Below are 23,127 nucleotides of genomic sequence, written 5' to 3' on the forward strand. Positions count from 1 at the left end.
GGGGTGGGGGGAGTTTGAAGGGAGAGGAGCAGTGAGACTTGGCTTGGCAAATGCAGAACAGGACTTCTGGTGCACAGTAAGTTTTCAAGGCCAGGCACTATTGCTTGAGACCTCATCCAACCGAAACCTCAGGGCCTCGTAGTTTTTCCGGGTGTTTCAGATGATGGAAGAGTGGAAGTTCCTCACAGGAAGACACCCACTGACTTGTTCATAGTGGAACGGACTCCCTCAAGAGTATTTCAAAGAGGCCTCCACATAAATTGGAGGGGCTGTGGGAGTGATACATACGTCCAGGCCCCACTTTCCCTAAGCCCTGACTGAAATGGGGAGGAATTACTTATCTCCAACAGCCCAGTCACGACTGTCCCCAACTTCATAGACAAGAGTGGGTGCCCCCCTGCCCCTTTTTCTTCATTCAGTCAGCCCACTCTGGCACCAACTAATCCTATCCCATAAATATTTATGGGGGGGGGCATGGGAAGAAGGCAGCCATGAGGAATGGTTTCTATGAATCTCCTAGAAATGCTGTGGCAGCCTCATCTTCAGGGATCTGCTAATACCTGTGCTGTCTGACCCAAGTGGTAACCCTATCTGAATACAGAACTGCAGAGGCAGTGGCCCTGTGACAGCGAGCAGAGGGCGGTGAACAGGGGCTCTGATCCCAGGTTTCCTCTCCGCATGCATCCCAAAGAAACTGGGTCCCTTTACCCTCAGTATCAAAGCAGGAAGCTAAATTGAGCGATCTGTCTACTATTTTATGCAGAAATGTGGGACATTCTTTTTTTCCACCCTTTCTGAGCAGTTATCTGAAATGTTTGATGCATATTCAACTCCTTCCTTTTGTCTTCTTTCCCAACTGTCCCACAGCTTGCCCAGCACACGGCTGTCACTTGAAACTGGTCTAGCCTAAGAGGCACTTCTCTGCCCACGTGAGGAGCAGCCCAGTCCCACATGGTCATGGCAGGTGAGGGGCTCTTTCTCCTCTGGTCCTTCCTACCTTTCCAGCTCATAGAAACGCTCCTCCTAGCAGCTCTTGTTAGTGAAGGCACTGTGGTTTCCCATCACCTGGTCCATTCGTCAACCTGACCCATGACTTATTACAGCTTAAACGAACCAGATCTCCCTGGGAGGGTGAAAATATGTTGTGGTTCTGAAAAGTCAATGTGACGGGACATAGAGTCTCAAAGGATTTCCAAGAGAGGTACTAGGGAGCCATTTGCAGAAGAAGAAACAGCACGGGGTCTCTCAAGGAGACTGCTTGGAAAGAGAATTCAATGTACACAGACACTCCACTTCTTTCAAAGGGAGGATCTGGCATATCAAACGTAAAGTCCCCAAGCATCATGCCATACAGATTCATCTCATATAATGATGGGCCCAAACTTCCAGCTCTGTTGGCTGATGGTTTCTTGATCCAGGGCAGGGAACTGTGTTCTTGTGTCTCAAAGGGTGATCTTACACATACCTAGAGGGTAATTCTGGACAGGCAGACAGACAGACAGACAGACAGGCATGTGCATGTGTGTGTGGGCACACGTGCATGTGCCCACACACACACCCTGAGGATCTTCACTGACATGATGAATCTCAGCAACGTTCCCCACCTCCAGGTGAGAGCTGAAGCATCCAGAGCCACATTTTTTATTTCAAACTTGTACCCACACTGTTATTCAGTGTTTCCTTGCCCTGGTCCACCCTCCTTTGGCATATGCTGTATTTCCCTTCTTCAACAGTCTGCATTACTCACAGCTTATTAAAGGATTATGCTTAGATCAGGTTATTGCCCTTTAGAAAAGAACGCGGAGAAACTGTATAAAAAGACCGGTCGGGGATGGTCGCGAGAAATCCTGTTGGTGGATGGAAATACAGAGGCCAGCCAGCAAGACTCAAGAGCTAGGACAGAGGGAAGGGAGTGTGTGTGGGGGAGGGGGGGACCCTGTCATATCTCCAGCTATCTAAAAGTTATTTGCTGACGACTAAGAACCAAGCCTAAAGCAATGCTCTGATAAAGAGGAGAAGGAGACTGAGCCTGGACCTAGGGTCCGGACACCGGGGCTTTCAGCCAAAGCTAACTCAACTAGCAGCTGGGACATGTGTCATTGTGACCTATGCTCTGTTGATTTCAAGTGGCTCACTTATAAAATTACAGAGTTAAATTGCCTGTAGGAATAAGCCCATGATTCTGTACCTAGTGGAAAAATAATAGAACCTGTTAGTCTGCCTTTTCCTAAGACTTTGATTTCACTTGCAGAAAAATTTCAAATTAAATTAAATTAAATTTAAAAATACAGTTAACAATCTGCCTTGACTGCTTTTACAATAAACCTACTAGAGGCTCAAGGTCATGGGCCTTGGACCCTGTGAGGGTTTGATGGTAAACTCTCCATGCCCAGCCTTCTTCCCCTTCTAAATACCTGCCAACAAGAACAACACAAATAGGAGGTCATGAATGTAAGTCAGGGAAAAATAATAAACTTGAGCTTCTCAAAGTAAAGTGAAGAGGGACAGACTCACCAGAGAAGGTATATCTGCGAGGAAGGTAGCCGTTGTGTATACCCCTGTGAATCCCTCCCCACCTCTGAGACCTCTTACGCAGCCATAGCGGCAAACCATGATTTTGTAATTTCACAAAACATACATTGCCAAGGAACGTGACAAAACTGTAAGGCAAAGCGTCACTTGAGTCTGACGATTTCAGACACAGGCTATTTAGAAATTTGAGTAGACAGGATGGACATAGGAAAGAAGGAAGCTGGCAACTGTCAGAGACAGGAGCAGAGAGCTAACTCCAACATGCAGTAGATAGAGGCTCTCGGGCTATAAAGACTAAGACCTAAATAACAGCTTTCCAGGCCCTTGAGAGAAAAAAAAAAATCAGCCAATGGAACTAGATAGGGAACGTTCTTTTAGGTAACACTGTCTTTTTATTCCAGATATGTAGGCATGTCTGTCTGCCTGGGATCATTGATGGCTTTCAATCACTGCACATTTCAGATATCTTAAACTGTGGCTTTCTGCGCAGTTGATCTAAACCAACAACAACCCAGTCCACGCAATCTCTCCTTCAAGTCAGCTGAAAACAGTGAATTTCATTTCGTCTTCTACAGGTGCCTTAGGAGACTAGAACTATGGGAAAGCTCTGGGTTTCTTAGCAGCAGACTCTCTGAGGTGAGTGTACTCTGAAACGGGGCAGGGTGGGGCAGATGTGCAAGTTTTCTGAGCTTGGGGGCAGTGCAGAAAAGAACCATGAAGACAGTGAGCAGCACGACGATTGTTGAGGAGTGTTTGCATGGCTGTGCTGCTAAAAGCAAGAAGGGAACCTGTTAGCCTGAGTGTCAAGGGTGTGTGCTTAGGAGTTTGAACCATTGCTTGCCCTCCTAAGGCGAGCAGGCTCACTCGCCTGGTGTCCACATATTTCCAAGAACCATAACAAAACCACGCCTGCGGGAGGATCTATAGTGTGACTCCACCCCTCCTGTGATAACTTTTTGTCCAATCTCTTTCTCTCTTTCTTAGTTTTGTTATCTTCTTTCTGCCTTCCTGGGGTCCTGGCCCTAATCTTCCTTCATAAAACTTCTGTAATTTCCTAGCTTTCCCTATGTGCACTTTTTTTTTTTAAACTCACAGGGAAAGGGAAACATAAAAAAGGATAAAGAATTCCAGTCCAAGGCAAGATTTGTTTTTCCCCCTTTCCTTTCAACTTTCTGAATTTGGAGGAAAAAAAAACAAAAACAAAAAAACAAGTTGGCTCTGTTTAGATCAATTCATTATGGAGAGCTCACTTCAAAAACTGGAGTATTTAGGGGCTGGTGAGATGGCTCAGTGGGTAGGAGCACCCGACTGCTCTTCCGAAGGTCCGGAGTTCAGGTCCCAGCAACCACATGGTGGCTCACAACCATCCGTGACAAGATCTGACGCCCTCTTCTGGAGTGTCTGAAGACAGCTGCAGTGTACTTACATATAATAAATAAATAAATCTTTGAAAAAAAAAAAAAAAACTGGAGTATTTGAGAGGATTTGACAGTTTGTCTCCTGGTATTCAGAAAGAGTTCTTCACTTGCTCAGCTCTGGAGTGGTCCTGTTACAGCAGTGTTGACCTGAAACAGAAAGCAGGGCTCTCCTGGCTTGTAATTGACTTCCAGACAGAGCAAAGGCAAAGGAAAGTTTTCCCTGGCCTACTCTAAAAATCAGAAAGTTAATTTGAAGATGGACTCTGTAGATGAGTTACCTCTTAATACCCTCCTCTTCTCCTGATACCCAGGCTCTGCTTCTCTGAGCATCCTCCCATCTCCCCTGCCCACCTTCCATCATACCCACAGCCCTGTACAGGTACCTCTGACTTTGCCAACTGTGTCTAAGCATCTTAATACCTCCCTAACCCATCTGTTATTTAGCCACTTAAAAAGGGAGCCACACGGCTCCTCCTTAGAGCAGATTCCCATCTCCAAGACATTGATGAATCAGCTCATGGTGAGGAGGAAGAATAGGTTTGGATATGTTGGATGTGAGACAGCTAAGGGCAGAATAGAATGTCAAAGGGGGCCAGCCTCCTAGGCTGGATGCTGGACAGAGCCCATACTCCTGGAGCACATGGTCATCATTCTCTGAGCAAACAGCCCAGGTAACAACCTCAGGGACACTCAGGAAACTATGACAATCGGGGGATGCCTGTGGTTCCGGCCTTAACCGGAGACGTTCTAAAGCAGAAATAAGAAAAGAATATACCTTCTAATAGAACTGGGGTTCCAGCCTGGAAGGTGGGACACCCTCATCCAGCTCTAACATCGCCTTCTCCTCCCCGGAGCCCAACCAGCTGGATATGGGTGTGCTCGCTGCTAGAATTCCCCAGAGAGCTGGCTATCTCTACTCCAGACACTGACTTCTCACTCAGAAACACGCTAGGGAGGGCTAATCACTTCTTGAAAAAAAGCAAAATCTGTTCTTCCCTGCAAGGGAGGGAGAGATGCAAGAGCCATGAGGAATACACATGCGTATGGCAAGCAGAGGGCTGCCCAGCCTGCGAGCACCAAGGCAGAGCAGATGGCCTATCTCTCTTCCATCTTTTCTCAAACTCCCACAATATCCCTTTGCAGTGAGGCTTTCCTCACTGAAACTCCCTCAGACACAGGACCACTTGCCCCAGGGCAGGAAGGGCCCAAGTCTGTCTATCATCAGGGAGGCTCACACACTGCAGCAGCTCTGCTCTCCCTTGCAGTAAAGACACATCACATCTCGGCTGCACTACTTCAAAAGAGCAGGAAACTGAAGCACATCCTATCTCCCTACCTGACCTCTGACCATGACCATTCTTGTTTCTCCCCACTTTCCCTAGGAAAAACTCATTACTGTGAATACATATCTCCTACAACCTTGCCTCTCTAACAACACAGACTACACAGCCCCCAACCCCACCTGGGTGGGGTAAGCAGTGACTTCTGAGGTCTAAGCAGAAGAAGATGAGCCCCCTCCCGCTCCTGCCCAGAGGAGCATGTGAGAGCGATGTGGGCACGCATCCTGACACACTTGGAAGGAAGACGTCCGGGTGATATGCTGTCTTGCCAGAACTAAAAAACGAAGTTCCCTAACCTACTCAAGGTCACTCCTGGTGTCCTCCTATCCCCAGCCCCCACCTGCTCACAAACACTGATAAGTATTGTCCCCTACACACCCAGTACCAGAGTGATGGTTTCCGTAGCACCCACCAGGCGAGGCTGCAGCTGCTGGAGAGGTGCTGTGAACTGAATGAAATCAGGGGGTGAATTTGAGGGAGAAACATTGCCTATTTCCATAATGATCTGAGGCCTGAAATTCAGCTCTTTCCCCCAGGGTTCACTCTCTCCTTCTCCCAACCCTAGAAACTGCCCCCTCCATGTGGGACAGAGACACTATGTGGGGAAGAAGAGAGGAACATCAAGAACCTCTTCAAAACCACATGGCAATGTCCAGTTTTCACAGGGATTCAATCTCAGACTTTAATCTCTGAGACTACAACCTTATCAACGTAGGCTGTCATGAACAAACTGAATAAGGAAGAAAGGGGGAGGGAGAGTGCGGGGATGGGGGAGGAGAAGGGGAGGAGTGGAGGAGGCAGGGAGAAACCCCAAGAGATGTTCGTGAGAATCAACTAGAAAGTGGTGAGAGCCAACGTGGGCTTACTGAGTCGAGACAGGAAAGAGGAGATGAGTCCCCGAGTCCTGGGTCAGAGGTAACACACGAGAAACAATGCACATCTGTTTCAGAAAGGCACCTGCCTCTAAGCCATTCTTTGCTTTGCAAACTGAGCCAAGCGAGAATTCACTGCCAGACCAAACAAACTCCTAAAAAGTGGTGTCTTGCTCTTAGTTTGTTCACAGTGCCCATCTTCTACATAGCAAGGCATGGAGACCACAGACTGTTGCTCACAAGCCTAGTCCAGTTCAAAGGGATGCTGAGTAAGCCCATGCTGGGAATAGCTACAGGAAGACTGTGGTGGCAAGGTCAGGTAATGAAGGGTTAAGAAGGGATGTTCCCTCTAGAGTGCATCCAAGTCTAGTCCTTGACATCTCCTCTCAACACCCACCAGATCAGGGTGGGAGAGGCAGGCAGAATCAGCTCTTCCAGCATGCCTAGAAATTTCTGCCTGCCTTCCTCTTTTCAGCAAGGTAGGGGTGATTAATGTTCAGAGCAGTGACAGGAGGAGGTTTAAGCCACGGAGATAATAAGCAATGTGCAGATATGAGCTAAAAGGTGGAGGGACCAGGCCAGCCTTGGTGGGTCAACTCACAAGCAGTGGGCTGGGGGCTGGGCCTGGGAACTAGGGCAGTGCCCACTCTGTGTGCCAGAAATGGAAGTGTTTCCTGGGGCAGGGCTTTTCATTGGAACCACATCCAACCATTCATCTTCATGGGGACGCTGGAAGCACAGCTGATTTCGCATCCTCTGCCTGTGCAGTTCCGAAAGGAGAGGCTGGGCTCCTGTTGTCCCTTTGGCTTTGACTTTCCAATGATCTCCCTGGGGAGCCAGAGACACGGGTGGGAGGAAATCAGAGTGGGACTGTGACTATCAGGTTTTCAACTCCTGTTACACATTTTGGAAGGGGACAGTAGACACTGTCTTTACCATGTGTGCAGTACAAGATGGCCTGAACATTACAGAAGCATGAACTCAGGGAGGTCTGCCTTGGGAGAAGTCCTCCAGTCTCATCAGGAAAGACAAGCACCCCACTGGGAGACCTACCCTCTGTGCTCTGTCAACACGCAATGGGGAACATTCTTCCAGGCAGAGGCAATTGCCCTTTCCATACCATCCTGCACTTAACACCTGGGAACACCCCCAGCTCACACTAACCCGCTTGCTGTTCTTTTCAGTGAGGTGCCCACACTGCTCTGCTCTTTATATTAAAGTGGCACGCCAGTTTTTAAAATAAATTCAAAAACAAAAAAACAAAACAAAAAACCTAAGCATGGTACAGCCCATAGTAAAGTGTCCACGAACCATGAAATACAGCCTGGGGATTATTGGTGAGATTCTTATCCTTGAACATCAGGAACTCCGTAGACTGGTACTTTGTGTTGCCATTCTTTCTAAAACCAAAAGCACACCTAGCTGCTTCCTACGGAATGCGGGAGAGCCTACTGCTCCTAAAGGAAGCGACTGTGGAAGTGACTTAGAAGGGGAGAGGTAGTACGCGCGAAGAGGACAGGGCCAGGCCCGTTAAGGGGGGCGCGAGGCCTGGGAACCCAAGGCAGGCACCCAGTAGCGCCTCTCACCTGTGGATGTTCATCTCTCGCGGAGGGCGGTGGGCCTTGTCATAGGAGACCTTGGCGAAGACGCCCGCCACGATGACGAAGGCGATCACCCCGCAAGTGATGTAGACGGTGAAGTTGGTCTTGTCCTTCTCCGGGTCGTACTTGTTCTCGGGCCCCGGCGACACTACCTTGGTGCTGGGCGTCTGCACCCATACGGGGCTTTGGTAGTTGGTGCACTGGCGCTGGTCCAGCTTCTCGTGGCGCTTCTTGCAGCAGAAGCGATAGTAGCAGGTGCCGCAGCAGTACAGGTAGCCGCTCTCGCTGTTGTTGCACTCGAACTCCTTGTCGTACTGGCCGCTCACGTCGTAGTAGCCCCAGCACGTCTCGTAAGTAACAGTCGCGCTGGCCGCCGCCGCCGCCGCCGCTGCCGCTGCTGCGGACTGTCCCCGCCGGCTGCCCGCCTCCGGGACGCCGGACGCTCGGGCGGTGCTGTTTAGTTCGCGGCCGCCTCGGGCCAGGGCGCCCCCAGCACGCCGACCTCCGACGGCTCCCGCGTTCAGGGTCCGGTTCCCGGAGCGGCCGCGGGCGGCGTCTGCGCCGGGCGGCAGGTGCAGGGACGCGAGCGACAGCAGCAGCGACAGCAGCAGAGGCGGCAGCAGGAGGCGGCGCAGCGCCATGGCGGGGCCGGGCGGGAGGGCGCGGGCGGACGCGGGCTGCAGGCCGCTGCCCCGGCGGCTGGCCGGGCTCCGAGGGCGGCCGGGCGGGCTGGAAAGGCGAGACGGACCGGTCAGCGGCGGGGAGATGGCGCCATCGAGGCGCGGGCGGCGGCGGGAGCGCACGGAGCGGCGGGGCGCGGGCTGCGCGGGGCTCTCAGGCTGCGCGCCGGCTCCGCGCTCCCCCTGCGGGCTCCGCGCGCCTAGCGGGCAGCCCCATCCCCCGCCCGCGGCAGCGGCGGCTCCGCGCGACTCGGCTCAGGCCGGCCCCGAAGCGCGGCTCCCGGAGGCGGCGGCAGCGGCGGCGTGGTCCCGTCCGGGCAGGTCCTGCGGGACGAGACGGGGCAGCGGTCACGGGGTGCGGAGAGCGGCGAGCAGCCGGGCGGAGAAGGAGCGCTCAGCCCTCGAGGAGTGCGTCCCGACTGGGACAGTGGCCCGAGGACGCGTGGAGAACCCCTGGGGAAGCCACCGGGCCGCCGAGCCCGGGGACGGTGCTGCCGACTGAGGCTGGGGTCCGGCGGGCAGCCGGGGTGCGCGGCGGCTGCACCTCAGTCACTCACCATGCCGGGCTGCGACTGCAGCGGCGGCGGCGGCTAGGCGGGAGCGCAGCGACCGGAGCGAGTGAGCGGAGCCGGGAACCGCCTGCACTAGTGCCGGAGCGTGTGCGATAGGAGAGAGGGAGACACACGCACTCACACAGCCGCACACGCGGGAGCGCCGCGCGGGGAGGGCGGGGAGGGAGGCCAGCCGCTCGCCGCCGCCCACGTTTCCACGCCTGGGCGCCCGGTTGGGGGACGGCAGGACTTCTCTTTGCCTCTTCCTCTCCCTCCTCCCCACCCCCCGCCTCGAAGCTTCGCGTCACCAACGCCGGGACACCAGTTAAGCGACTAAGATGGCAAAGAGGGAGCTCACCCCCACTACCTTCACCCCGGAGCAAGGCCAGAGTGAGCCCTCTGGAGCCGGCCAGCGGCAGGGTTAAACCTACTCTGACATTGCCCTTCTAGCCCTCTGGTCAAGTATTTCTAACCCTCCCTCACTCCCCCGCTTTACTTCAGCCTGGTCTTTGCGCTACCAGAAAGCAAGTTGGGGTTTCTGCAAGCCTCTGCCTCTCCCTAGTGGTGATGTTCACAGCCAAGATAAGAGGTCAAGCCCATTGCTACAGGTTCCTACACTGAGGCCAGGGGTCAAGTGGCTGTTGGGCCACCTAGTGTGATGAACTTAGGCTCCTTTCTCCTCCATCGCTCGTGCAGGAGTGAGATAGCTCCAGCTCTGGGTGACACCTCGAATTCCCTCTTTCTCCAACTTTTTTTCTAGCATTGAGACGAGAGTTAAAAAATAAATAAAAAGAAATAAATAAATAAAACTACCTGGGTTTTAAAGATTTCTTTGGAAAGCCCTACATTCCTGTCGTTGCTGCTGGAGGAGACAGATTAGAGAGTCCCTTGTGACCAGAGTGAGACCAGGCTGGCTGAAAGGAGACCCACGAGTCTGGCTTTCTAAGCTATGTGGCCACCCCAAGGGGGAGTCAGAGTCTTAGTTTGCTGTGTGTTGTGTGGAGAAGGTGGGAGACCCGAGAAGAGGAGCAACAGCCAGCCCCAGACCGTAGTCCTGAGAACTTTGGTGGGAGACAGAGGCAGGCTGTTAGAATGATAGTAACAGAGAATTTCCCTGAAGTGGTCTACTCAGTCCTGCTCACGATGTGCCTCAAACAAACTCTCAGCATTCAGGGAGTCTGGTGTTAAATGGATGGACTGAATTGGAGCTGAAACCCAGAACCCACGGCACAGAGGGACATTTTTACCTGAGATGGGAAGAGGGGGACTTCTCTGGCCGACCGTTCTAGAAACTCTCCGTGTGCTGCTCATTCTCTATCCCCTCCTCCTTCCTCTTCTTCCTCGGCACTTCCTCCGATTTCCTCGGCTTCGTCTCTTAATGGCTCTGTTAACAATCGTTTTTAGTGCCAATCCTGCCAAGCACACTGGTAAGTGCTAAGATAAGGAATGACAGTCCCTTCTCTCAGGAGTTCCTTTACAGAGGAGACAGTCAAATGACTTCTGCGTGGCATGTTTGTGTCATGACCGAGATGGGCACAGCCTATTCTGCGAGCAGGATACAGGCTTCTAGCATCACCCACGAGGGGAGCAGTGAGGGTCAAATACAGTTCTTGGGGTGCTAATGAAATGCCTGGTGAAGAATGGTTAGGAGTTAGAAAAACAAGACAGAATAAAGATGCTTCCAGCAGAGGCAGGGAAACTGGGAGAAAGAGGGTGGGTGAGCTAAGCATACACAATGGTGAAAGCCATAGGGGGGTTTCTAAACAAGGGCAGCCAGGAGGCACTGTATTCCTGCCAAAGAATTTGTGTTTAACAATGGCTGGGAAAATATTGGTAGGTTTGAATAGAAGATGCCATCAGATTTATAGGTTTGTTTCATCTTCAAGTCTATTGGAAGAGTGAACACTGACTGACCTGGACACAGAGAAAGCAGTCTGGAAGCTGTTGTACCCAGGCACAACATAAGGAAGCCTATGGGGCAGACATGTGAGAGGTGATACCTACTATGGAGATAATATTCTTACATCATCCAGAGCAGGCTCAAGGCAGTTCACAGTGGTCAGGCAAAGTGCCTTTGAGAGGTCTGCCCAGGGCAAGAGCAGAAGACTCGGGGGGCCGGGTAGGGGGGAATAGGCACACTCACTTGGTACTCAGGAAAGTATATTTGAAGAAAACACACACACACACACACACACACACAAACACACACACCTTTCCACCTTCTAATGTAAATACTGTGTGTGGTTTCTAAGCCAGTCTCTTCCTGTCCTCTGGTGTTTCCATCTCCTTCATTAATCCAGAAACCCCATTTGTGCATCTGGCTGCTCTCCGAGGTAGAAGAGTAACTCGTTCTCCCGAAAGACTCTAATGAGATTTTATCAATGACACAGAGAGAAACTGACTAGGTTCCATAGGGGCAATTATGTTGTGAATTCCTAGGTTCTCAGCGACATCAACAGAGTCACAGAAGTAATGTTTAGGTTGGCAAACAAGTTCAAAGTTATTTATTCCAACCCTTTTTGTAATGCATTTGGTTTTTATTGACTTTATTGATAAGCTGCCTGTTCCTTCTTTAGGGTTGACCAGGCGACTTAGCCCCCACCATGCTCCCTCCTAATCCCATCCCATTTTTCCGTTTTGTTTCGACATTAGATTTTTTGACAGTATTTGAAACCTCCTTTATTTGTGGATCTGACCCATTTAAATGTTCCAGAGATGAAGCGTCTTTCCCTAAACCACGCCAACTTTCCTGAGCCCCAAGGCTGTGGGGAAAGTGCCCCAATCCTTATTTTTAAAAAGTGTGTTCCAATTGGTCTGAGCCAGCTTTTCTAACAAGGAGTAGTTAGTTAGCAGTGGTTATATGATTTAGTTCTAGCTTGTGTAAATAAAGGTATTCTGTTGGGGGAGGGCGTTTGGGTGGATTTCCTTGATGTTAAAAATAGGGATAATTTACCTCTTCTAAGCATGCTTACTCTGGATGGCAGGGGGTAAGTTGGAGGTGATTTCCAGTTGGCTTGATATTATTCATTGGTACTGCTTACTGGATGTCTCTGCCCTTCTAGCATGCAGTGGAGTTGCAACCAGAAGTCCTCTTGTAAAAGGCCAGTGCCCTGCCTCTTTTTTTGTTTGCTTGTTTGTTTATTTGTTTTTGTTTTATTAACACAAGCTAGAGGAAACCACAACGAAGCAAAATGCTTTGATAAGGCTGGCCTATAGGCAAGCCTGTGGAGCATTTTCTTAATTTAGTGATTGATATGGAAAAACCAACCCATTATGGGTGATGCTACGCTTGGGCAGACAGTCATGGTCTATGACAAAGCAGACTAGGCAAGATGTGGGGAGCAAAACAGTGAGCAGCACTTCCCTGTAGCCTCTGCTTCTGTTTCTGCCCTGACTTCCTTTGAGGAGGGACTCAGATGTATAAGGGTAAGATAAAATAAACTCTATCCTATGCCAACTTGCTTTTAGGCATGGTGGCTTTTTTTTTTCCTCATAGCAAGAGAAACCCTAAGACAGTAAGATAAATAGACAAGTAGTGCTCGTTCAGTGGGTTGTGACTAGAAATTGTCTGTGGTGTTTTTGAAGCAGAGCATCAAATTGCAGTGGCACCACATCACACAGTCCCTGTTTCCTTCTGACACAAAAAGACTAGCAAGCTTCTGTATGACAGTGCTTTTGCTACCCGAGGTCCTTAACTGACCTAAGCAGACATAGCATGAATGATAAAATACATACTTTAGCTTTGTTTTTCATTTTTCGTCCTTTCCTTTTCTTCCCTCCAACCTCCAAGACAGGGTTTCTCTGTGTAGCCCTGGCTGTCCTGGAAACCACTCTGTAGACCAGGCTGGCCTTGAATTCACAGAGATCCACCTGCCTCTGCCTCCCAAGTGCTGGGATTAAAGGTATGCCCATGCATTTCTGCTTTTTACAAGGTTCTAGAATTAAAGTCTGTGAACTTTGTATATCTTAATTCATCCTGGCTGATGTTCTGAGGATGATGGATGGAGTGATATAGCTACCCATGGACTTATGCCCAGAGCCCTTTCACCTCTGCTTTCTTTGTCTCTCTCTGTGTCTCTCTGTTTTCTCTCTGTGTCTCTCTCTGTGTCTCTCTGTCTCTCTCTCTGTGTCTCTGTCTCTGTCTGTCTCTCTCTCTGTCTCTCTCTCTGTCTCTCTCTCTCTCTCTCTCTCTCTCTCTCTCTCTCTCTCTCTCCTCTCTCTCTCTCACCAAACCTGTTTGAATGTGGATTTTCTATTAAGTGTATCCAATAGAATTCCTAATCTATGAATTATATCTCATCATTATTTTATCCTGATTTTCTCTAAGATTTTGTATTAGCTATGCAATGTTGCACTGACCTATCAGTTCTATTGGCTTTGCTTTTCACCTTTATAAAAGAGGATCTGAGCATAGCATAGGGATTATATCCAAGAAGACTTATCTACTGTCTTTTTTCATTATAACTCACTAGAAACTTCACCATGGCCTCTACACATGAACTGGGCCCTTAAGCCCAGTGTAAGCTGGTTCTTAACTGTCCTAAGCCCCTTTCCTTCTAGTATTTCTTGATGTACTCCCTCCAACCACACTGGCACCCTTCTTCTCCCCGAGAGCCTTTGTATAAGATGTACTCTTTGCCCATTATCCCCTCCTTGCAGGCAATTGTGGGATTCTTTCTTCCACCCTGTGGACTCTGCTTAAGTAATGATGAATGGAAAGGGAGCAGTGCCCATACCCAGAGCCTCTTCCACTGCCTTGGGCTTGCACATCCTTCTGCTACATTTTCCATCACATCATTTATGAGTAGTAGACTTTAGACAATTCTGTTCTGTTCTTCCAGCTAGAATGCCCGCTTTTGATTCTGCTTTGTTGACTGCTGTATTCTAGGTGCCTACAACCATGACAGACATCCAGTAATCTATGACAGACACTGAAAGACTTTCTTCCAGCTAGCTGTCAGGTCCTCTGGGATCTTCTTCAGTTTCAGCAGTCAACTCTTCTGGGAGCACACAAGCTTCCCTAAGAAGCCTACATGCAGTGACTAATCACAGTGGAGGTACCAAGGCATAGCCATTTCAATTCCCAACAAAAATTCTGGTAAACTTATTTTATCTAAGGTCCCAGGGCACCCTGGAACCTTGGTTTTATTGGGTCTATATCACAGCTAAACACAGTCCTGTTCTCCCCCTCCCCCCTCATTCTCACTGGTGTTATTCTTTTAGAAAAGCCTGCATGCCAAACATCAACTTCAGGAAGTTATGATCTTGTACCACAGGCATTCAGAAATATGCATTGAATGAATGTGCCTGAGTCCCTCATTTCTTTCAGCGCTGTTCTTGTTAGCAACCACATGGCTTTTGCTCTGTTCCTTAGAGTGACAAGTTAGAAACTATCTCCCAAGGCCATCCGTTCTGATGTTAAACATAACAGTTGGGAAATTAGAGTGCATTGTCTTTTGTTAATGTTGCTGATGGGCAAATCAATCTATTGGCCCATACATAGCAAGCATGTAATTTAGAATGGTCCTCATATTAAGATGACATTTTTGCATTCATGTGAAATTCAGCCTACACATTTTAGCTCAATTGAAAAATTCAAGCCCATTACTTGAGAATTGTGTGCCTTTGAGGAACTTCTTGTGCGGTATAATGTTTCAGGGCACCATTGTCCCTTGTCTTTACTTTAGAGGTTTGTTTTCCATTGTTCCCAAGGGATGCATGGTGTCCTGTATGTCCCACAGTGAAGCAAAGCACACATTAGTCAACCTGGATATTCAGAGTGAGGTGGTGACAGAACCTCATCCAGTGAGATAAGTGACAGGATATGAGCAGGGCAGGAAAGAGGCTTACTCCCCTCCCCCCCCCACATACACACACACACACACACACACACACACACACACACACACACACACACACACGAAATGGTCTGTGGCTGCTGAGGTCCTCACAGGAAACCCAAGGAAAGTACTGGTCTGGGACTAGGCTAAGCCAAGAAATGCAGAGAAACATGATCCACCATGTTAGCACCGTTTGAGTCTTGAGTGTTAGCATCATCTGAAGTCTGCCTGCAGGTATACTTTTAAATTTGCATTTATTCAGGGTGTGTGCACTCGAGCATGCATGCACACCACAGCATGCCTGTGGAGGCCAAGGGATGGCTTTGGGAGTTGAGTTTCCACCATGTGAGTGAGGGGAATCAAACTCAGGTCATCAGGCTTGGTGGCAAGTGCCATTACTATCACCCATCTAACCAGCCTGACCACCCTGTACTTCTATGTTACCTGAGAAAATACATCCCTGCTTTATTTAGCTTCTACTTTCTGGGATTATCTGGAACCCAAAGGGTCTTACATAATACAGCCTCACAGCTTGTCGGCCTGAGTTCAAGCTGGGAGATGTAGCATAGCTGTCCTTTGAGTGGGCAGGCATACCCTCTGCTCTGTTTACAGCAAGTGAGCACTACAGCTGAAGACGAAAGGAGCAGGTCACATCAGTATGTGGGAGCAAGGCCTAGTGAGGGCCCTAGAATGTCAAATGACAAGAGATCCCATAAAGAGATATCCTGGAATTCCACAAAACAGCTTGAACATTTTATTACCAAGCAAGCTCCCAAAGGAATATAGCCCTGCACTGAGCCAATGTGAAACCAAAACAACCAACCAGCTGAGCCCCAACCAAAAGTGATAGATCTCAGGAATGCCAGGTGTTTTAAGCCATTCAGTCCTGGTGTGCTGTCATGTCACGGTTGCCAGCTACGTCAAATCCAAGAGTTCAGGTTAAAAACAGATATGGCTTAGAGGTAACTTATGTCCACATAGATTGCTGAACCCATTTTTGTCAGGTAATGGAATGTTGTCCTAGGCTGAATAACAGAGTACCACAAAGTGAGAGGTTTAAATAACTGAAATGTGTTCATGGTTCAAAAAATTGGCAGCTTCTGAGGACAGAGAGGGTAAACTCTGTCCAGGCCTTTGTCCTTGGGGAAGCCTGTGGCTGGCTGGCTTCTTGTTCTTAGGATGCTCTTTCCGCTTATAGATATCTGTCTCCAAATCCCCTTGTGCACTCTCTGGCTCCCTCTCTTTCTTTCTCTCTTTCTCTCTTTCTCTCTCTCTCTCTCTTTCTTTCTTTCTTTCTTTCTTTCTTTCTTTCTTTCTTTCTTTCTTTCTTTCTTTCTTTCTGGAACCCAGATACCAACCTGGGAATGGTTGAAAGCCCTATAGCTTCAAAGAACATGGATTCTTTCCATTAGGTCAGCACTACAGGATGAGAAAGATGTCTTTGAAGATTCAAACCACCTCATTAGATGCCCTAGAAACATAACTGAATGGTCTAATACATAGGTCAATTATTCCCTCAATATCCTAGCAGCTTGTAGACATATGATCCCTCTAAGGAACTGCTTTGCTGTTGGTACAATCTAGAACCATCCAATGTCATTTTCTTACTGTTTGGTGCAGTGATACTAAAGTGCTTAGAGTCCTGCTGGTTAGAGTTGATACAGATCTTAAGAATAAGATGAGATGAGAGCATCCAACAAATAAAAGTTTTGTGTTTTCTTTTAACATACACACATACACACACACACACATATATACTATATACATATATATGTGTGTGTATATATACATACATATATATGTATTATAAATGAGTCTTTTATCTGCACACATGTTTTGGGTCATAAGACAATTTGAGTTATGTATTTCCTCGGTGAGTTTTTAAAGAACTATTTTCAACACACATTTAACTGGGTCTGTGGAATGTGATCTTTCTACTTAATATTTCAGTTCACCCCTGTTCCATACTATAAGTCCCCCGCACCGTGCCCACAGCAGACATCACTAATCAATTATAGAACCCCTTCCTGCTGAGACCAGTTATAGCCTCAGAAAACCTGACAACATACAGAGCTTCAAATAGCCAGCAGGCATTAACTATAGTTGGAATTAGCACACAGAGTTAATCCTATTTGCCTAACAGCTCAGTGAGAGATGGCAGTCAGAATAGTTCAAGCATGGCTTTATTATTTTATGTTGACATGGATTTCAGAATTCCGTTCTAACTCTGCAGCTTTATTGTCTGAAACAGAAACACTTGTGAAAGGAAGGGGTAATCCCGCAAGGGACACCAACAACATGTACTAAACGATGCCACTGCTGTCCAGCTCCAGGAGATGCACAGTTGGATTAGTTCTTCCAGAAAGGGGTGGTAACAAAGAATGTGCCAAATGAGTGCTGGAAAAAAAGTCATGTCACCACCCCCATATATGCCTGCGTAGATTCTGGGCCTTGCTGTCACACTTGCCCTTTGGTTGGAATTTATTCACACTTTATTCGAAACCACAATGAATTAATAATTCAAAACATATTCCCTCATAAAAATAAGAAGAGCCCTCTTACAAGTGCATTATACATAGATGAGGTATTTCCTTGGCCTGAGAATCCTATCAATCATGTCCCATTCTAGAACGTGCATTTTATGTCATTCAGCTCACCTTGAGCTCCATTCTGACAACTGTGGAACATACCACACAAAGTAATATTTTTAGTAGCAAAGTGCATATGATCTTTTGAAAAATGTTCTTTAATGTCCTTTAAAGAGAAAAAAAATCAGCTTGTAATTACATCTCACCCACTGATCTAATCCTATTGACTAGGTACAAACTTGCCATTAATATACTCAAATGAATGAAGAGCAGTTCCCGATTCTCTGTCAGGAAGTAGACACCAGCTCCCAGACCATCTGCTGGGTCAGTGCCAGGAAAGGGTGAATTACTCAACAGGCAAGTACCATCATTAAAAGAACTGAGGTCACTCAGCTGAAAGGGGCCAATTTTGTTATTGTTACCTAGCATCAGATTTCAAAATTGCTAATTGGATCCTGGAATTGTTTCAGAGGACAGATGTCTAGTCTGACATTGAAGACCCTGAACAAGACACCGCAGAACAGCGTCATGGTGTTGAGGCAGGTTTTGTTAGAGCCCGGTATCAATTAAAAGAGGGATATCTTATTCAAAGCTGCTCGGTGGGGAAATTAATAGATGACCTGAGGACCTTTGAAAAGAACTTTTAAGGATCTAGCTGCCTAACCTATTTTTACAAGTATAAGCCCATTTCACATTTTAGTTCATTCTGCAGCCCCTGCTACAACTCTATTACCTACAGACAAGTCTTGGGAACAGTAGATGAACTTCCTACAAATTCTCTACCAGGAGGACTCACCTAATAGCAAAAAATACCAAGGGCTGAAGGCGAAGGTTGTAGTCAGATTGGTGTGGTGACCGAGACAGCTACTGGCTTGTGAAGAGTCATAGATCTAAGTGAGAAACTGAGCCTGGGATAATCCTGAGCCGTGTAACAGCAGACCTGTGCTGGAGTCACTTGAAGTAGGCAATCGTCAGTGAAAGCGCATGTGGAAAAAGGAACAGAAGACGCATTTGGAACCAGGCAGTCAGCCCAGACAGTTTACACCGAAGAAAGAGGTCAAGGCAGGGCAGTGAATTAAACTCGGCAGACAGGAAGACCTCGGAGCAAGAAAGATGATTCAATGTCCATCTAGCAGCTGGGAATAAGGACATCCACAAGAACTGACAAAGCAGGGCAAGACATCGTCACTGACCGGGTCAAGTTACAGGGACAATGACCCTGGCTATGAAATGCCTTGCAAACTCTCAGCACAGAAAATACTAGTTGCAAGCCATGGATTCTCTACTTCTTGCAGAACCTGGAGGTACAGCTGCAGTGCTGGAGAAATCCAAGTGTCGAGAGAACCTAGCCCTCAACCAGTGGGCCTCAACCTTCCTAAAACTGTGACCCTTTAAGACAGATTCTCATGTTGTAGTGACCCCAACCATAAAATTATTTTCATTGCTACTTCATAGCTGTAATTTTTCTGCTGTTATGAATCATACTGTAAATATTTTGGGAGATGGAGGTTTGCCAAAGAAGTTAAGAGCCACTGGTCTACATCATCTCTACCCCAAACCTGTCTGAAGGTCTCCCACCCACCCCAAGTGCATGCCTCAAGTAGACATGATATGGTGCTTGCATAGCGCCATGATTGAAAGCTCCTAGTTGACCATTGTTGATTTTTGTCATAACAAGCTTCATCCCAAGTTTTTGGCCTGATAACTTCTCAAAGTTTTGGGGTTTTTTCCTATTCATATATTTCCATTGTTTTCACATATCCCACCTGGATATGGTTAAGACAATTAATTTCAGAATATACAAAATATATATGACTTCTAAGAAAGAAAATTTGGCAAAGGAATAAAGGACTTGGTCTTAATTCTTATCTCTGTTTTCTGTGTCCCATTTCAAAACCACAGACAGTACTTCTTTTTTTTAAGATTTATTTATTTTATTTATATGAGTATACCAGAGCTGTCTTCAGACACATACCAGAAGAGGGCATCAGATCTTATTACAGATGGTTGTGAGCCACCATGTGGTTGCTGGGAATTGAACTCAGGACCTCTGGAAGAGCAATCAGTGCTCTTAACCACTGAGCCATCTCTCCAGTACTTCTTAACCTAGGATTGGCAATAAAGCAGCAAGACTTCATTGTACAAGTGTCTGTGTTTAGAAGCTCTTTCATCAACCAAACAAATGAATTCAAAACCTTATCAAAGAATATATGTGTAAATATAATGTACTATGGTGGCTAGTGTTGTCAAATTGGCAATCTAGAATCATCTGGGAGTGGGGCCTTCCTTTTGACATATCTGTGGGTGTTATGTGTGATGCCCTGTAGCTCAATTTTCTTTGCTATAGAGTTTGCTGTAGTTTAAATATGAATTGTCACCTCATCATGTGTTTGAAGACTTGGTGTCCAAGTGGTGATGTTGCTTTGGAAGGTGGCAGAATGTACAGGGTGTGGCCTAATAGATGGGACTTGAAGGTGATAATCACTTCTTGCAGCCTAAACTCTCTGCTTTTCTGTCTGCCACATGGCTCCACAGCACTCAACCCCTCATGCTTTCCCTACTAAGACAGATGAAAACCCTTAGGTAAAGCAAATCTTAGCTAGTAGAGAGGGATGCTGACTTGTGTGGCAAGCCCTGGCTTGTGCGTTCAAATGGTATCCTAAATGTGAAATCAATTGGGAAACTCAGAAGTCCAGTAACAGTCTTAGCTTTTTTATTCTGTCAAACCTCTCAGTCCCATCAAAGCAGGGTCAAAAGTCAAGCTGAACCAGTTCTGGCAGCAAGGGACATGCAGTTTTAGAAACACAGGACACATCCTCCATGACATTAAAATCTCACCCAATTCCTCATTAGCTTTGTGTACGAGTAGAGAGGGGATGGAAGCAATGTGGCAGTTATTCACTTTATTAAATTAATTATCCAGATATTTAGACAAATGCAATTATAAAGCCTTGCTGCTCTGTTCCTATCTAGAAACCCAACTCTCTACTGCCACAGAAACATTACCAAGGGCACATTCCTTGTGTGAACAGCTGTCCCATGGAGAACAACTGTTCTATGAGGTTACCACAATTATCCCTGTATGACATTGACTTTATTACCAGTCCTACTGACAGCAGACTTCCAAGTAAAGGGATGAATAGTTCAACAGTTTCACTTCAACCAATAATGGTTGGGGCCCAAACAGATCCCCCCCCCCAACCCACAAAGGATGCAGGAAATTAAGACCCAAGTGATCCCAAGCTAGCAAATTAAACAATAAACTTAGGGAACCAGGCCACACTTTATTACCAAGAGAGTAACACCTTTTAATTGCTTAACACAACAAATAGAGAGGTGGCAGCTCTGGGAAGCGGGCTTTGGATCCATCAGCTTAGCCATTAGGCCGGTTTAAGAAAACAAAACCCCTTCCTTACTTAATTTGGAAACTGTGATTTTGATTATGAAACAAGGGGTCACTGAGGAATAGGGCAGCAACAGCAAGAAACAGAAGGCAACTTTCCAGCTGCTAAGAACTAAATTTATTAGGACAACCTCGTAAAGGTATGTGTAATTGAGTGAAAATATAACTTCATCAGTTTAACCTTACAAGGGAAACTTCACTCATAGAAAATCAAGGAAAGGCAAAACTCTGTTTCTTCGGATGCATATAAAAGACTTGAGTTGTGTGAGAATTTAAGTGTGAATGATGCATAAATCAACTTCATGGATCCACCCCTGAATGTGCTTCCTTGCCTCAGTTATCCTACTCTGTCAATAAGGCTATACAAATGTATTAGGTAGCTGAAAATACTGGTCTTACTTCTAATGAAGACCATCTGTACTTACAAGCATTAGGCAGTATTGTATTTTAAAAGTATTGTTGTGACTCTTATAATGAAAAGATTGGCTGTGGAGGTGGCTCTAATGACCATTGTCAAGGGTCTTCTTTTTTTGAAACCTGGTTCCAGTTCCACACTGTAGTAGTTGTTCACAGGGGCAAGAAACAACCCTGGCACATCCACTGCAGTCCATACTTCATTCTGGTATCTCAAGTGCTCTCTAATATCCCTTTTCCACTTCAACATCCCACTTAGACTTCTGTATTTTGTTTAGTTCTTGTAGCTTAGATTCCCCGAGAGCAGTGGTTTTCAACCTTCCTAATGCTATAGCCCTTTAATACAATTCCTCATTTGGTGGTGACCTCAACCAGAAGATTAATTCATTGCTACTTCATAGCTATAATTTTGCCACTGTTATGAATCATAAATAACTGATATGCAGGATATCTGATATGTGATCTCAGTGGAAGGGTCATTTGATTGAGAAGTCTAAGTGGGATGTCTAGCATGAAGAGAAATCTTAAGAGTTTGAAAAGCACCACTGGGGTGTTTTGTTAAAGATCCTAGAATTTGGGTTTGTCTGACAGTTTTGTTTCCATAACTAAGAAGTTTAGAAAGGAAGACTACCAATGTGATATCGTACGGACAAAGGATACATGCTGTTAAGGATGGTGCTGATCTTGACCAGTTCTAGCAAGACATTATTGATGACAATTTTCTCCATTGTAGTTAGCTAGTTATACTTATTCATAACATTCATGATTCATTTTCTTCCTCAAATTCTTGCAGCTTTGTCCACTGAGTGCTTCATTAAGTGGCTTGTGTATCAATTAGACACATCCGTCTAGGTTTTAAATTCCCGTCTTGATTGCTTTCTGAGCACTGCCTTCCTCCCTAGAACCACAGGGCTCTCCAGTCTGTGTGTTTCTCATACTAGCCCTGGACCTGGCCTTTCTCAAAGCCCTCCTGATTCACCTGGTTGGAGAATACCATTATTTCTCTTAATTGTCTTTACCACGATCTCCCTGTCCTTCCATGTCATGTCAGGATCACAGTTACTTTCCCTTGCCTCTTAGAAATCCTTGGAGCACCTTTAAAGATGGCCTCACAGATGTGTGGAAGATGGGCAAACTTCATGGCACTGGGACCCCCTTCTTTCACATCTCTTGCTTCTCTGCTTCTACTAACATTGACATTTTCCCCTCCCTGCACCAATGAGTGCCAGTAGTAAATTTTTTTACAAACTTTTTACAAAGCATAGAGTGGCTATTAGGAGAAGTGAGCTCCAACTATCTCAAGTGACATATTTTTTTAAATTAATGCTGCTCCCATTTTCTCGCTTTCTCAGACACATTAATGCAACAAGAATCATGTTGGCGTCTGAGGAAACAAATGGAGAGAACAGCAATTTAAGGGGAGGAGGTGATCGCCTCCATTCCCAATCTGGGTACACTCCGGGGCAGTTCACAATACGCATGCAGAATGTCAGAGCGCAGCATGGAAGTCTAGTTGGAGTTCCAACTGCTGCAAGAACACGTTTCCTCTGTGACTGGCACCGATGCTTATTTTCCATCACTCTGGAAGCCTTTGAAGAAGATGCTCTGCTGATGGGTTCCCTGCAACGACACACAGGGCCAGATTACAGGGATCACGGAGATGACGGTGAGCTGATAAGTGCTCCATGCACAAGACCCTGGTGCTCATTTCCAGATAGACAGACATGAAAGGACATGAAAGGACATGCCCCCTCCCTTTTTGTTACCTCAGCTCAGTATTCAGTCTTCACCACTTTTCTTTGTCTGGAGGATTGATTTTGTGCTATCTCTAAGAAAGTCGGCCATTCACCAAATATTTTTCAGCGTTCAGGGTTAACATAGCCAATTC

The 23,127-nt window shown here is 46.9% G+C and overlaps 1 protein-coding gene across 4 annotated transcripts in view; it reads right to left on the reverse strand.

Annotated features, from left to right (window-relative positions):
• Shisa6 (shisa family member 6) overlaps positions 1–10,424 on the reverse strand; it is a 316,260-nt gene extending 305,836 nt beyond the window's left edge. Inside the window, exons 1-2 of one of the 4 annotated variants that reach the window (XM_030246098.1) lie at positions 10,242–10,424; positions 7,749–8,767 (exon numbers count right to left, since the gene is read on the reverse strand). In XM_030246098.1, coding sequence (XP_030101958.1) covers positions 7,749–8,404 — 656 coding nt within the window. In that variant the 5' untranslated portion in view covers positions 8,405–8,767; positions 10,242–10,424. Of the gene's footprint in view, positions 1–1,586; positions 6,991–7,748; positions 8,768–9,000; positions 9,224–10,241 lie in introns of those variants that run through there. The other 3 variants (XM_006533619.4, XM_030246100.1, NM_001034874.3) reach the window with 3 other exon arrangements.
• Between the last annotated feature and the right edge of the window lie 12,703 nt (positions 10,425–23,127).

This window comes from Mus musculus, chromosome 11 (assembly GCF_000001635.26).
Source record: "Mus musculus strain C57BL/6J chromosome 11, GRCm38.p6 C57BL/6J".
Classification (NCBI taxonomy): Eukaryota; Metazoa; Chordata; class Mammalia; order Rodentia; family Muridae; genus Mus; species Mus musculus.